Here is a 16,874-nt window from a genome sequence, read left to right on the forward strand (position 1 = left end):
TCCCTCTCCCTCTGCCCCTAGCTCTTAACATTTCTAAAATTTCAGTTTGCTTATACGGCACTCTGGGCAGGAGCTATTCCATCTTGGATCTAGAAATTTATTTCAACACATGGTCTGTTAAGCCAAGTTTAACCTCTGGCGCTCTTTTACACAGTCTAAGAGATGGATTTTTTTAAGGCTGAAAGGGTGGTGGAGGTGTGTGGCAGAGACTGTATTTAGCTCACAGAGTGAAATATTTACTGTCTAGTCCTTTACAGAGAAAATTTCCTGACTTTAAGCCATTTTTGCACCTCTGGTTCAAATAGGAGGATTTTCACCCCTATTGAAGCAGGTGTATAAACCCTCTCCTACAGAGTTTCCACTGCAAAGTACCTATGGGAGTAGTAGACGAACGAGCTGTGGGGTGCCCAATTTAAGAGATGTCTACAACATGCCTAAATAAATAGCAATAAAAGATTACATCTCAACATAAAAGCCTTAGGTGTTTTGTTTTGTTTTCTACACCATGCCTAACCTAGTATAGTGGTATGCACGGGTGTGATGTCCCACATGCAAAGGGCAGGTAAGTGATTGCATGATTGTAGAAAAGCTTTGTGCACTAAATTTTTTTTTAGTCTCCCATAAAGTCATGAAATAACACTGAAACCAGGATCTGGGAAAAAGTTTATTCCCAGCTTTTTCACAATTATATACAAGAATCATGCTAATGTAAGTATACTACATAAATAAGCAATTTTCATCAATATGGAGGCCACAATTTAAATAAATGCAAATTTAAATTGTGAATGTGACTATTTTGAAAGGCTTAATGATGCCCTTAAGTTCATGCCTTAGCTACCAAATTTCAGGCCAACTTGTTGCTACAAACCTCATGGGAAAATATCAAATATGTATACATTTTCTCTAAGCAACTTTAACAAACGATGTCAAAGAAGAAAAGCTACCTTCCCTCCTACCCATCTCCCATAGAAGCCTTTCCATTCTTAAAAGTATATTTTTGTAGACATTCTCACAATCTCCCAAGGTTATCAATATAAAGTTTACCCACCTCATTCTCTTATGCCGTATTTTTGAAAAAATAAGCAGTTTAGTTACCAAGTAGGGTACAGAAAAGAAACCAAATTTTTAAAAATGTGCCACAGCTCTTCGTAAAGACAAAGTGCCTTTTTCTTCTCTGGTAGACATTGGTTTACAGGTCTTCATTTAATTTGCTGGAATAAGAAGTGATTCAGTAGATCAATACACTTAATGAAAAGAAAGCCTTTTCCATTCATCCTCAGTGTCTGGCACTCAAAACTAGTACGAGAAGATTTTCAAAACTAGTACGAGAAGATTTGTTAATAAACTTTTAAGTAACTAAGACCCTACCATTTACCCTTGTGTACCTCACATTAGCAATGGTAGCTTTAGCGTTAATTCTAGTGGAATAAAGACATCATTCAGAAAAATCACACTCTAAGTATCCTCTTTCAAGAATGCTAATTTATGCCTACTACCTAAATAAGCCATAGGTGTTTTGTTTTGTCTCTGTTAGCAAAGATTTGGAGTGAACCCTTGGTTACTTTAGTTTCAGTGCTGCTCCAAGTTACATGCAAACAAACTGGATACCCAGTTTTTTTTTTTTTGTTTACTGGAACCCATTAAGCAAATACCATGTGTTAGCACACACCTGGATGTCAGGTCTGCTTCAAAGAAGAATTTCCAGATTCCAAGTTAATTCCCGTTGGTCCAAAGATGGTAGTTAAGAATACTGAAGCGATTTCTGCATCACTTACCTGCAGGGCCCGTCCTTTGGTCTCAATGGGGAGAGTAAATGCAGAAATGGCACATACAACACAGACCGATGAGAAAAGACACAGGGCCCCCAGGAGCGAGGCATTCATAAGAACCTGCAGGTCATAAGGAACCTGCAGTCACTTCTAAATGGATTTTTTTGTCATAAGGGGAAATCATCTCTCCACCTACATGAATGAATGTCCTTTGCAACCATTCTATAAATTGTGCATTCCTGACATCTTGGGTCTTTTATTTGGGCCCAGCTATTGTAGGCATCTTGAGTGACCCTGTGAGTTAGGACTGACATTAACACATACTGGCCAGGTCAGACCTCTCTGCACCCACTTCTCAGTATCTCCAGAGCAAACCAGTATCTGGGGAATATGAGAGATCTGGTTTCCCCCCCTTTCATACCAGTCTAGTTTGCTCAACTTCTAATTCTCATTGTTAGTCATGCAGGAGTCCTCTGCCTAACATCCACTCGTTCCCCTTCAGTTCTGACAGGATGGATTAGGAGGAAGTTTATTTAGAGATGTAATCCAAAGGTCTCTGAAAAGATAGAAATGGGTCATCTATGTTCATGATGCTTCATGTGTGACAGTACTTTCTGTTTGGTTTCCATTTTCCACATTCAGAGTGGATTTCTGCCAGTTGGCCAAGACCACGCTCTGTTTACTGGCTAGTTCAGACATTCCCCTCTCCTACATCTGTTAACCCAGGGCTGCCTCAAGTTAGCAAAAAGCCAAGCTCTTGGTAGTTGTCAACTAATTTCACAAGGATGTTTAAATAAAGTGACAGAACAGCAAGGCTCTCTCCAGTCACAGAACACTGCAATTTTTGGACAGGTCTAGAAATTAACAAGTCTAGTCCAACCTAATGTTACCAATGAGCCTAAAGTAAGGGCTAAGTGATGACTTGTCCAAAGTCACATGTAGATCCCTCACACAATCAAGTGCTATTCAACCTCTTAGGTTCCCCTAAGATACAGAATTGGAGAGCCCATCTTGCGTATAAAGCCTGTTGCCCTCCAAAATAATTATTCAGTAAATAATTCCACTCGCCATGTGAACAACCCATGATATTTACTCCCTGTTGTGTACTCACCCTAGCAAGTATTAGATATTATTTTCTAATTTATCTCCCAAAATAAGTTACAATTTTCCCCAGAGAAAATCCAGGCTCAAAAGGGGAAAGGTAGGAACCAAAAGAAAGCAGGCATTTGAACCATGACCAAAGTGTGCCACAGTTAAGCATGTGTCTAGATACATCTGCCAGTCCTGCCTTTTCTGTCCTCTAAAACCACAATTCACACCACCACCAGCCATATTCCTTCCCAACCTTTGCAACAGATTTTCAAGTCTTAGGTGGTATGATACCTGATGGTTTCAACTGAGGTTACATAACTGCTCTACTACCTAGGATCAGAGAGAGCAACCCCCACCTGGCTTCCCTACGGAAATACCAATCTGGGCTTCATAGCAGGACTCTAGCAATCCAGTAGATGTTACTGGATAGTCTTCCAATAAGAAGTTCCTTTCTGCCTAAGTGAACCAAAGTCAATTTCTGTTGTTTTTAAGGAAGAAATCTATTGCCTGATGATAAAAATCATCTGAAATTTTTGTTACAACATAGATTCGCAGGCCCATCTTTGATTCACTGTATCAAAAAGATCAATCTGTTAATCTCTACTTCTAAAAATCAGCCCAGACCAGGGACAAAGAGGGACATTACACAGTAATGAAAGGTTTATCCACAAAGACACAACAATTCTAAAGATTTACCACAGAGCTTCAAAGTATATTCAGTGAAAACTGAAAGATCTAGGTAAATCCACACACAGTTGGAGACTTGAATGCCCCTTTCTCAGTAATTGATAGAACTACTAGTCAGCAAAATCAAGGACTAGAAGAACCTTACATGCCATGAACCAACAGGGTCTGACATTTATAGAACACCTTACCAAACAGCAGAATACACATTCCTCTCTACAGTCCATGGAACATTCACCAAAATAGACCATGTTCTGGAGGCATAAAATGAACCTTAAAGGATTTAAATCCTAAGAGCATCTGGCTGGCTCAGTCAGTAGAACATGTGCCTCGATCTCAGGGTTGTAAGTTTGAACCCCACATTGAGTAGAGAGATAACTAAAATATTTAAAACCCTAGAATATATTCTGACTGGAAGAATCAAACTAGAAATAAAACAGCAACATCTCCATGCACTTCTAAAATCCAGGAGTCAAAACCTCATGAAAAAAACGATGAAAATACAGAATATTAAATGTGTGGGACACAGCTAATAGGAACAAAAATAAAATACTTAGGAATAAATGTGTAAGATACATATGAAGAAAAATTGTAACTAAAGAATATGTAAAATTGAGTAAGTCTATTTAGTTCTTAGAAAAATGGACTGTGAAAGTACTTCTCAAAATAATCTGTAATTTTAATGAATTCTCAACCTCTATCCAAAGGATTCAAAATCCCAGTAGGGGGAAAAACATCCCAATAGGATATTTGAGTCAATTTTGGGTGGAAAATTGATTTTAAGGTTAATTTGAAAGAATGAACATATAAGAAAAATCAGGGAACTTCTGGGACCATGTTCGGGTGAAGAAACTTGAGGGAAGTTATTAGCCTAAGTAGTGGTAAAGTTGTAATCATTAGCAGTGTGATACTGGTGCCAAAATCTGTAAAACAATGAATTACAAAGTAGCTCTAAGTATGGAAATGGGGCTTATTATAGCAGCAGCAGCTGGTAAATCGATTGAGAGGAGCCAGACAAGAGGATGCTCAATGGCCTGGGGACAACCAGGTAGGTGTTTTGTTGCTTTTTAAAGCCGAATTCTTACCTCTGGCCTTAGGCCTTAAGTATAAACAAATTGTGAAAAGATCAAAGAATTTAATGTTTTAGATGAAACACTAAAAGCCTTTGAACTTGCAGTCTCATAGATGCATGAAGGATGCAGGCTAGTAAGCATGATAAAAAACGCCAGCTCCATAAGTGAAAATGCTTGGTAAATTGATGACCTAATAATTTTAAATTTTGTATGCCAAAAAAACTGATAGTAAAATCAAAAGACAAACTACAAACATCGGGAAAAAAAACCTAGTATAATAATGGCTAAGTGGCCTGCAGGAGAGTTGCTAATCACATAAATAAGCAATTTGTCAAAAAAAAAATAATACAAATGTTTAATAAATCTATGAAAGATGTTCAGCTTTACTCATAATGAACTAAGTACAAATTAAGGTATAATTTATTGTCTACCATATCGAAGGATTCAAAAAATTTTTACCATCCTTTTTGATGAGGAAGGAAAGAACACAGATACTTAAGAATGGGCACCTGGGTGGTTCAGACAGTTCAAGTGCCCCACCCTAGGTTTCAACCCAGGTGCATCATCTCAGGGTCATGGGATTGAGCCCCATATGGGGCTCTGCGCCCCACATCAGGCTCTGCACTCGGCACAGAGTCTGCTTGGGATTCTCTACCTCTCCCCTCGTGTTTGCTCACTCCATCTCTAAAAATGAAGAAATCTTTTAAAAAAAAAAAAAAGATTTTATTTATTTATTTGACAGAGATCACAAGTAGGCAGAGAAGCAGGCAGAGAGAGAGAGAAGGAAACAGGCTTCCTGCTGAGCAAGAGCCTGATGCGGGGCTCAATCCCAGGACCCTGGATCATGACCTGAGCCAAAGGCAGAGGCTTTAACCCACTGAGCCACCCAGGCACCCCAGAATAAATCTTTTTTTAAAAGTGTTAATGTTATCTCAAGGAGTGTGTATTTTTTTTAAAGATTTTTATTTATTTGATAGAGATCACAAGTAGGCAGAGAGGTAGGCAGAGAGAGAGGGGGAAGCAGGCTCCCCGCTGAGCAGAGAGCCCGATGTGGGGCTCAATCCCAGGACCCTGAGATCATGACCTGAGCTGAAGGCAGAGGCTTAAACCACTGAGCTCCCCAGGCGCCCTTCAAGGAGTGTGTATTTTTTAAGAGAAGACAGTTTGACAAGATCCATCATAATTTAAGATACATACACATTTTGACTTAAAAATTACCCAATAGACTTTTTCTACAAAATCATGCTTTTTCACTCATATTCCATAGTCATTCCCACATCTCTCTGCGCTATTGTAGGCAGGGAAAGGGGGGGCTCCCTAACCATGTAGCTAGCAGACCACTCCCGTCACTATCTCCTTTCTCCGTTTTCTATGTTTGCATAGCATTATTCATACCAACATATTAGTAAACCATCTGTCCCTTGTCCATTCTCCACTAGAATGTAACTTTAAAGAATGTGGGACCTTGATTGTACAGTATAACACGCAAGAGCTCAGTGCTATCCAATGGCGAATATAGTTGCTCCCATACAGAGCTGTGTGCATGATGGTCAGGGTGCCGTTGTTTGTAGAAGCAGAACACAGGAATTATTTGTTCACCCACAAGTAACAGCTAACACTGGCACAGCCATGCAATGGAAACCCATGCACTTACTTGAAAGAATGAGATTAATCTACATTTACTAACATAAAAAGATTACAAATGTGAAGGCAGCTGCAATATGCAGATATGTGTGGATAGATGGACAGTTTGTGTATGTGTGTTCACATATGGGCCTAGTTACACGTACACACACAGATGGACATAAACTGTAAAGAGCAGTCGGGTCCCTATCTGATGACTGCTGTGAGCCCTTAAGCCTCACCCTTCCCTTATATTCTTCTGCCCCAAATTCTGAACTGCCAAGAGAGCCTGGGTGGCAACAAAAGACCCACACCACACAAGCCGCCACCCTACGGTGGGACCCCTCACCCTGGCCACACTAAACACCCCAGCCAGTCTCCTTGCCTTGCCCTCTCAAGGTCAATTCAGAGCTGCTTGAGAGGGCCGTCCTGCTCTCCCATGAACCTCAACTCTGTAATTAAGTTAAAACAAGACCTTCCCATACTCCAGTGACGTGTGTACGCATCATCAGTCCTGACTTAACGACAAAAACATGGAGGGTGCTCCATCCTTATCCACAGGTGACTAGAACATGGACACAGAGAAACGTAGATAGAAAATGCACATATTCATGGAAGTATGTGTACCTACTTATATCCACGCATCTATAGAATATACAAATATTACTTATGTACAACACCCAGAGAGACAAATACATGTATAGAAAAGAATCTGGAAGAATATGCCGGAAAACTCCCACACAGCAGGGAGTCTGCTTCTCCCTCTGCCTGTCGCTCCTCCCCCTGCTTCTGTGCTCACTTGCCTTCTCTCAGATAAGGACTTTAAAGATATATGTATCTAAAAATGATGGTAAGCCTTGTTAATAAAAAAGAAAAACCCCAAACTATACATCTGACTCAAGAAGTACCTGAGAAACTAGTGTAGAAATTCAATAAAAATAAGCCTAAATGAATGTTACAAATCAGAAACCAATGGACTTGATAAATGATGAATTATAGTGGAAATATATAAATGTACAGAATGAAGAATGTAAAAGAAGAAATAATCACTAACACAGAGGAAATGTAGGAAAAAACCATAGAGACTACTCCCCAGAGTTCTTTGTTAATAAATTTGCATAAATATGCAATAAAAATTTTTCCTGACATTTACTCAAGATTTAAAAAAAAAAAAAAAAAACAAGAGAACCAAAACAACAGAAAAACCTAGTGGCCAAAAAATGCATCCTCAAAAGTGCCAGATTCACTTTCACAGATCAGTTCTTTTGAATCTCCAAGGAAGGAAGGACCCAGGGCAAGAAAAGCTTCCAATTTCTTTTTTATGAAACCAGAATGACAGCAACTGCAGAACTTAACAAATACACACAAAAACCCAACTGCCCTCTCATGTGTGAGTGTTGATTCAAAAATTATAAATGGGGGCGCCTGGGTGGCTCAGTGGGTTAGGCCGCTGCCTTCGGCTCGGGTCATGATCTCAGGGTCCTGGGATCAAGTCCCGCATCGGGCTCTCTGCTCAGCAGGGAGCCTGCTTCCTCCTCTCTCTCTCTCTGCCTGCCTCTCTGCCTACTTGTGATCTCTCTCTGTCAAATAAATGAATAAAATCTTAAAAAAAAATTCTAAATGAAATACTGGTAAGATAAAACCTAGTGGTTTACTGACAAAGCAAAACACCATGGCTAATGGGATCCTCACTGCTCTCACCTGCACCATGGCTGAGAGGTTTTCCCTGCACACCCCTGCTCCCTCCCTCATTTACCCTGCCAGCTCTTTCCCAACTAATAATCTCTTACATGTGCAATTGTTAGCAACTGCTTTTCCAAGGACTCAAACTGACTCAAGCTATTTCAATGAAATAGTTGGATACAAAATCAAGATAAAAAAAAATTCAGGGTGCCTAGCTAGCTCAGAGGAGTGTGTGACTCTTGATCTTGGGGTCAGGAGTTCAAGCCCCACAATGGGTGTAGAGATTACTTAAACAAAAAATTTATTTTCTATCTAGAAAAAAAACATTCACAAAATGTTTCAATGCCCACTACATGCCAGGCACTGGAGAAAGAAATTAAAAAATGAGCAAAACATGCCCATATCCTTGTCCTCCCAGGGCTGCAAGTACTGGAAGAGATGGATTTTGGATAGACCAGCACACAAATCAGCAACTACAATCTGATAATCAATATGAAGGAAAATTTCAAGGCTGCATAAGAGCTCAGGGAGGTCACAGCAGGGAGACTCAGTTTAAGGCCTCAGGAGGACTTCCCTGAGCAGAGAGTTAATCATAGCTAACTGGAGATGGTGACAGGGTGGAAGGGGAGAGGGTTTCTAGTCCAAGGGAACAGCAAGTGAGAGAATCCCAGAAGGTGGTAACTGGGTAATCAATACAAGCAGCGGACTGTTCATAGCTAAGTAAATGGGTAAGAGCACAGGTGGGAGCCTCACTGGTGGGGACCTACAAACCAAGTTGAGGATTTGGGCCTTTACCTACGAAGAAGGGCAAAGGCAAGACAACAAAGGATTGTAAGCCCAAGAACCACACAGATTCGCATGGATACTGGGAGGAGACGTTGAAGGAGAGTAAGAGCTTGCAGAAGGAAAGTGGTCAGGATGTTGTCTTGGCGGCCCAGTGAGAGGCGAGGGTTATCTGAACCAGAGTGCTGCCAGTGGTAAGAAAGGAGGAAAGGTGAAGGATGCAGGACCTGCACTAGGAGGGTAAATCCGCGTGGTGGGATTGACTAGGATGAGAAGGGAAAAGAGAGGAGAAGGACAACCCCAGATTGGATAGTGATTCACTGACGGGGACTGGAAGAGGAATGGATGTGGGGAAAGATATCCCAAGATCGACACTGAACATGCTGAATTTAAGATGATTTTGAGAAATTCGGGTGGAAATGCCAACTACATAACGTGAATCTGGAGCTAAGTAAGCCCTAGTCCAGGCATACAAAGTTGGGAGTTGTGAGCATCTGATTAGTAATTAAAATAATAAAAAAATGTGTGAAATCACCTACATGGAGACTAATATAAAAAAATGAGGGTCTAAAAAAATTGAGCACTAAGAATTCCCAACAATGGGGGAAAAAAAAGGAGAGGAAGATAAACCACAAAGAGATGGGGAAGGAACAATCTGAGATGCAGGAGGAAACCCACAAGTGCGCCAGGTGATGGATGCCCTGAGAAGGTGAGAGAAAATGAGGATATGACCACTTGTCCTTATTTATAGTAAGGGAGAGGTCGCCATGGGAGATTAAAACAAGGTTTCAGTGTAGAGGCATGGAGGTCATCAGAGATGCTATCAAGAATCATTCTGGCGGAACAGGGAGGGCTGCAGCTGGGTTTGTGGGGTGGGGGAATCTCCCGGGGGAGGAAGTGAGGACAGTGAGGGGAAGGAACCCGATTAAGTAGTTGGGCTGGGAAGAAGAGGAAGGAGAGCCAATGGGAGTGAGTCTATCACATGTAAGCTATGGAATCTTAAACACATTAAAATGTTGACTGGAAGGGTTCCACCTGGAGGGATGGATTGAAATCCCGAGACAGATGTGATTATAAACCTAAAAAACTCAAAAGGCTCAGATGAAAAACCATTAGGAATGAGGAATGAGTTCAGTGAGCTGGCTGTTGGCCAATCAACAGCCAAACACTCACTAGCCTTTGCAAATACAGCTCATGCAAACTGTGAGACTAGAATTTATAATGTAAGAAAACAATCCATTCACAACAACAATGAAAAGCCTTAAAATGCCTAAGAATAACTTAACAAGATTTTCAGGATCTCTCACAAGAGAACAGTAAAATGTCAGCAAGGAGCATAGAACAAACATGAACAACTGGAGACAAACTCTGTTCTTAAGAAGATAGTATTAGGGGAAAAGTCACTTTTTCCTAAATTAATGGATATATTTGATGAATTAATAATTAAAATCTTAAAAGGGTTTGGGCGGACAGGGGAGGCTTTGCAGCTTATCTGAGAAAGAACAATGAGATGGGGCTCAGGCAGCCAGTTTTGCAAGTGTACTATAAATATCATTCAACTAACTAGAAGACTATGACAGTGACGAAACCAGAAAGATCAATGGACTAAAATAGCGAGGCTAGAAATAGAACAAGTAATTGTGAAAATGTAAGCAAACAGACATTTCTAACTCAGGAGTAAAAAATGGGTTATTAAATCAAGTGTGTAGGGACCACTGGTCCACCAGTTAGGAAATCATATTAGGCCTTCTACTGCAGTATCCCAATGTCCTGGTCAGGATTTTCTGGGTCAGAATCTGGGATGCATTCACTTCGTGAAGGCTGAGGCTTTTACATGCTATACTTCAATAAAATGCTTATATATCCTCTCTCCCAAAAAGAGAAGATTACAAAAGATTGGAAGGGAAAGGTCTATTTTCATAATCCTAATCACAGACCACATAAGTTGTAAAGAAAACATTGATAAACGGGAGTGTCTATTGTAAAGAAAACATTGATAAACATGGGTGTCTATGGACTTACAAAACAAGGAGAACAGAAACAAGAATGAAAGACAAATGGAAAATTGGGGCAATATTTGCAGTATGTCAGAAAAATGGTTGAAACCCTTTATACATACAAAGGATTCTCACAAATCAATGTTTTAAAGAATTGAAAAATGGGAAGGGCCCTAAATGGACAGGCTAAAAAAGATAAAATACCCAATTAAAATGTGAAAAGAGCATTCAGTCTCATTACTCACCAAAGAAAGACTAATTACAATGACAAAGAGATATCCTTTATTGTCAGTGAGATTTGCAAATACAACAAAGACTAACCAAATGGCTGACAAGTGAAGCGGCAGGACCGTCCTCACTTGTACAACCTTCCCAAAGAGGGTGTTAGCCCGGTGTATCAAAATGGAAATTGAGCAGACCCCCTGACCTACCTACCAATCCAATTTCTAAGGAATCTATCCTAAAGAGGTAATTGCATAGCTGGATAAAAATGTAAGTGCAAGGCTGCTCATTACTGTTATTTATGACAGAACAATATCAAGTAGTCTAGACCTTTAACACACAGAACTGATAAATTAACTGAAAAGTTACTTTTTAAAAATATTTTATTTATTTATTTGACAGAGAGAGAGGGATCACAGGCAGGCAGATAGACAGGCAGAGAGAGAAAGGGAAGCAGGCTCCCACCAAGCAGAGAGCCCGATGCAGGGCTTGATCCCAGAACCCCAAGATCATGACCTGAGCTGAAGGCAGAAGCTTAACCCACTGAGCCACCGAGGTGCCTCTGAAAAGTTACTTTTGTAGTATACATCTGAGAATATATTTTTCAGCATGAATAGAGGGCTTGACTTTTTATGAGTATGAAAAATGTCGGTGGGGTTATGGACATTGGGGAGGGTATGTGCTTTGGTGAGTGCTGTGAAGTGTGTAAACCTGGCAATTCACAGACCTGTACCCCTGGGGATAAAAATATATGTTTATAAAAAATTAAAAATTAAAAAAAAATGTCGGCAACATATTGTTGCATGCAGAAAGTAGGCTATAAAAAGTATATGGAAGTTTCTATTCAAGATGGCAACATAGGAAGATCCTAAACTCACCTCCTTTCATGGACAGATTGAATCTACAGGTATATATGAAATAATTTCCTCTGAAAGAAATCCAAAAACTAGCTGAGCAACACCTACAGATAGGGAAATCAAGAAAGAAAACTCACATCAAAACAGTCAGAGAGGGGCGCCTGGGTGGCTCAGTGGGTTAAGCCGCTGAGCCCTGAGCCTTCGGCTCAGGTGGTGATCTCAGGGTCCTGGGATCAAGTCCCGCATCGGGCTCTCTGCTCAGCAGGGAGCCTGCTTCCTCCTCTCTCTCTGCCTGCCTCTCTGCCTACTTGTTCTCTCTCTGTCAAATAAATAAATAAAGATAAATAAATAAACAAACAAACAGTCAGAGAGGCTGAGACACAACCTTGCCCTAAACCCCACTCCTGGTGCAGCCATCACAATCAGGAAGGAACTTAAAACTCCAAGCTCCTCCCCAAGGAATTATGGGTATGAATCCCACATCTGACACCCCAACTTCTAAGACATGCACCAGAGAGATGAGCCCCTACAACATCTAGCTTTGAGAGCCAATGGGTTTGTGTCCATGAGGTCCCCACAAACCCAGAAAATGAAGAAACCATTCTTAAAGGGCTCAAATGCAATTATCTGGCCAACTACTAGCCCCCTAATCCCCTCCACACACCCCTCCCCAGCCAGAGGCAGAGACAGTCCGGTCGAACACATGCAGTGTTTTTATGAAAGAGGCCTGTTTGCTTAAAGCATCACCCTTGAACACACAACTACTTTGCTTAAAGCATCACCCTTTAACACAAGCATCTACTTGAACATGCAACTAGGAATCTACTGAAATATTCTCCAAAGATGGAGGCCAGCAAGGAACAACTCTGCACTCTCCCTCAGCCTTGCTCCAGAGATCTGGTTTCTCCAAGGAAGGAACTTGTGCCCATGTCTGGTGCCCTAGTTTTTGTGGCTATGGCCCAGGGAATACCTCCTGATCACCTGGACGTGATGTCTAGCAGGGCTGACCTTCCACAGGACTGTAGTAAAGAATTCCCAGCCAGCTACACTGCAGGACTTAGCAGGGGGAGAGCCAGCAAACCAAAATTCCATCTTTCTGGAAACGGGAGCTAGCTCTTAGCTTGTCTTCATAGGTTCTGCCTGAAGGTAGACTCCTAACTAAATACACATCTAGCCACCAACTGCCATCCTCTCCAGACACTTCGGGGGATGGGTGCTATCTTCTCCCTCTCGCTCACTCCAGGTCACCAGTATCTCCTGGAAAAGAGCTTAAACATATGTCTGCTCCAGTTTGGGTGGCTGCCAGCCAGGGGGCACCACTGAATCTCCTGGTTCTGGTGGCCAACAGAACTTATGTTCATAGGTCTCACAGGACTGCAACCCATAGAAAGAGTTCTAAACTGGCTATCTACCCTGGGCCCCCACCCAGAGCACAGCACTCACAGCAGACTGAAACACAACTCCGGTCTTTCGTGAAAGACGCCTATTCATTTATCTTCAAGCTGTGGCCTGAAGGGCACACCAAACAACATTTAGAGGCTGATTACAATGCTGTCCAGAATTGGAGACTGGCAGACAGCAGCTTTACCCTCTTCCTCTGCCTCACTCTATAAGTAGTAAAAGCAACTACAACAATTTGTTATGGATACTCAGGATAAAAAGATGTTAATCATGACATCAAAAACAGAATGTGGAGGGGAGTAATGAATTCAAATTTAAATTATTATCAACTTAAACTTCTTGGTGAGTCCAGCTTAAGGTTTGTCTTTTTTTTTTTTTTTAAATAGCTCAGTTTCATTGATATTTTCTATTGTCTTTTTAGTTTCTATTTCATTTATTTCCACTTTGATCTTTGTTATTTCCTTCCTTCTACTGACTTTATATCTGTTATATCTGTAAGAAATCTAACATAAGCCTCATAAGTGACAAAGCAATAACCTAGAGTAGATACACAAGAACCCAAGTCTACCAGTACAGATAATGATCACATCACAAAGGGAAAGCAAGGGAAGAATAAGAAGGAACAAAGCCAGAAAACAATGAATGAAATGGTAGTAAGTACATCAGTCATTACTCTAAATGCATGGATAAGGGCATCTTGGTTCTTTCCAGAGCCAAGATGCCCTTCCACAGACAAATGGATAAAGAAGATATGGTCCATATATACAATGGAATATTATGCCTCCATCAGAAATAATGAATACCCAACTTTATCAACATGGATGGGACTGGATATAATGCTGAGTGAAATAAGTCAAGCAGAGAGAGTCAATTATCATATAGTTTCACTTATTTGTGGAGCATAAGGAATAACATGGAGGACATTGGGTAAAGGAGAGGAGAAGGGAGTTGGGGGAAATCGGAAGGGCAGATAAATTATGAGAGATTGTGGACTCTGAGAAACAAACAGGATTTGGGAGGGGAGGGAGAGGTGGGGGATCCTGGTGGTGGGTATTATGCAGGTCACGTATTGCATGGAGCACTGGGTGTGGTGCAAAAACAATGAATCTGGAACACTGAAAAAATAAAATTAAATAAGTCAATAATAAAATAGATAAATACATACATACATACATACATGAATAAGAAAATAAGACCCTTCTGTATGTTCCCTACAAGAAATTCATTTCAGACGTAAAGACACACAGACTGAAAGCAAAGGGATAGAAAAAGATATTCCATGAAAATAAAAATGAAAAGAAAGCTGTGGTACTTAGATTTTCTCAAACAAAAAGACTTTAAAACAAAGACTATGATAAAAGACAAAACTACATAAAGGATAAAGGGATCAATCCAATGAAAGCATGCAACATTTATAAATATGTACACACTCACCATAGGAGCACCTAAATATACAAAGTATTAACAGACCAAAGGAGGAAACAGAGAGCAATACAGTAATAATAGGAGACTTTAATATCCTACTTCAATGATAGGTAGATTGTCCAGACAGAAAATCAATAAGGAAATAATGGCCTTAAATGACACCTTAGACCAGATGAACTTAACATGTATAGGAGATGCCATCCAAAAGCAAGAGAATACACATTTTTCTCAAGCATACACAGAATATTCTCCAGGATAATACGTTAAGCCACAAAATAAGACTTAATAAATTTGAGATTGAAATCCTATCAAGTACCTTTTCTGACCCAAATAGTATGAAACTAGAAATCAATTATAAGAAGGAAATTGGAAAATTTCCAGATATGTTGAGATTAAACTACACACTATTGAACAGCCAATGGGTCAAAGAGCAAATCAAATAAGTCAAAAAAAATTCCCTGAGGCAAACAAAAATGGAAATATAACATACCAAAACTTATGGATACAGCAAAAGCTGTTCTAAGGAAGTTAATAGTGATAAATGCCTGTATCAAGAAACAAGAAAGGTCTCAACTAAAAAACTTAACTTCATACTTCAAGGAACTAGAAAGAAGAAGGAACCAAGGCTGAAGTTAGTAGAAGGAAGGAAATAACAAAGATCAAAGTGGAAATAAATGAAATAGAGACTAAAAAGACAATAGCAAAGATCAATGAAACTAAGACCTACTTAAAAAAAAAAATAGCAAAACTTTAGCTAGACTCACCAAGAAGAGAAAAGATCCAAATTAAATCAGAAGTGAAAGAGGAAATGTTACAAATAAAATCTTAAAAAAAAAGGGGGGGGAGGGGGCACCTATGTGGCTCAGTTAGTTAAACATCTGCCTTTGGCTCCAGTCATGATCCTAGGATCCAACTATGGAGCGCACATCAGGCTCCCTGCTCAGTGGGGATCCTCCTTCTCCCTATCCCTATGCCATTCCCCCTGCTTGTGCTCTCTGTCAAATAAATAAATAAAATCTTAGGGGAAAAAGAGGAAATGTTACAATTGATACCAAGAAATATGAAGGATCATAAGAGATTAGTATGAACAATTATATGCCAACAACTTGAACAACATAGAAGAAATGGATAAATTCCTAGAAACATACAATCTACTAAGACTGAATCATGAAGAAATAGAAAATATGAGCAGATCAATTACTAGTAAGGAGATTGAGTCAGTAATCAAAAACTTCCCAACAAACCAAAGTCCAGCACCAGACAACTTCACTGGTGAATTCTACTCAACATTTAAATACCAATCCTTCTTAAATTCCTTCAAGACACAGAAGAAGAGGGAGCACTTCCAAACTCATTTTACAAGGCCAGCATTACCCTGATTCCAAAACCAGACAAGGATGTCCCAAGAAAACAATAGGCCAATATCTCTGATGGACATAGATGCAACAATCCTCCACAAAATATTAACAAACCAAAATCAATAATACCTTAAAAAGATCATACTTTATAATCAAGTGAGATTTATTCTAGGGTTAAGAGATGGTTTAATATCCACAAATCAATGTGATATACTACACTAAACAAAATGAACAATAAAAATACTGATTATCTCAAAAGATGTAGAAAAGCATTTGACAAATTCAGCATCCATTTATGATAAATTCTCAACCAAGTGGGTATAGAGGAAACAAACTGCAGCATAATAAAGCCTGTATTTGACAAGCCTGCAACTTACATTATACTCAATGGGGAAAAGATAAAAAGCTTTTCCTCTCAGATCAGGAATAAGACGAGGACACCAACTTTCCCCACTTTTATTCAACACAGTATTAGAAATGCTAGGCAGAGGAATTAAGCAAGAAAAAGAAATAACAGGCATCAAAATATCACAGCACAGTGCAAAACTGTCACTGTTTGCAGAAACATAATATGACATACAGAAAATACTAAAGATGCCACCCAAAAATGTTAGAATAATGAATTCAGTGAAGCTGTAGGATGCAAATATTTAAAAATATGTTGTGTTTCTATACACTACCAACACATTTTTAAAATATTATTTATTTATTTGTTTGAGAGAGAGAGAGAGCTTGAGTGGGGTGGGGTCAGTGGAGGAAGCTTAAAACCAGGACCCTGAGACCATGACCTGAGCTCAAGACAGAGGCCAAACCCACTGAACCACGCAGGTGCCCCAAGAAGAATTAATGTTTTTAAATGTCCATACTACCCCAAGTAATCTAGAGATTCAGTACAATCCTTAAAAAA

At 39.9% G+C, this 16,874-nt stretch overlaps 1 protein-coding gene across 1 annotated transcript in view; it reads right to left on the minus strand.

Annotated features, from left to right (window-relative positions):
• Nucleotides 1-840: 840 nt before the first annotated feature.
• SVOPL (SVOP like) overlaps nucleotides 841-16,874 on the minus strand; it is a 64,433-nt gene continuing 48,399 nt past the window's right edge. The window contains exons 14-15 of the mRNA XM_044246668.1: nucleotides 1,776-1,889; nucleotides 841-1,211 (exon numbers count right to left, since the gene is read on the minus strand). Of these exons, the coding sequence (XP_044102603.1) occupies nucleotides 1,200-1,211; nucleotides 1,776-1,889 (126 nt within the window). The 3' untranslated portion in view covers nucleotides 841-1,199. The remainder of the gene's footprint in view (nucleotides 1,212-1,775; nucleotides 1,890-16,874) is intronic.

The sequence above is a fragment of the Neovison vison genome, chromosome 4 (assembly GCF_020171115.1).
Source record: "Neovison vison isolate M4711 chromosome 4, ASM_NN_V1, whole genome shotgun sequence".
NCBI lineage: Eukaryota > Metazoa > Chordata > Mammalia > Carnivora > Mustelidae > Neogale > Neogale vison.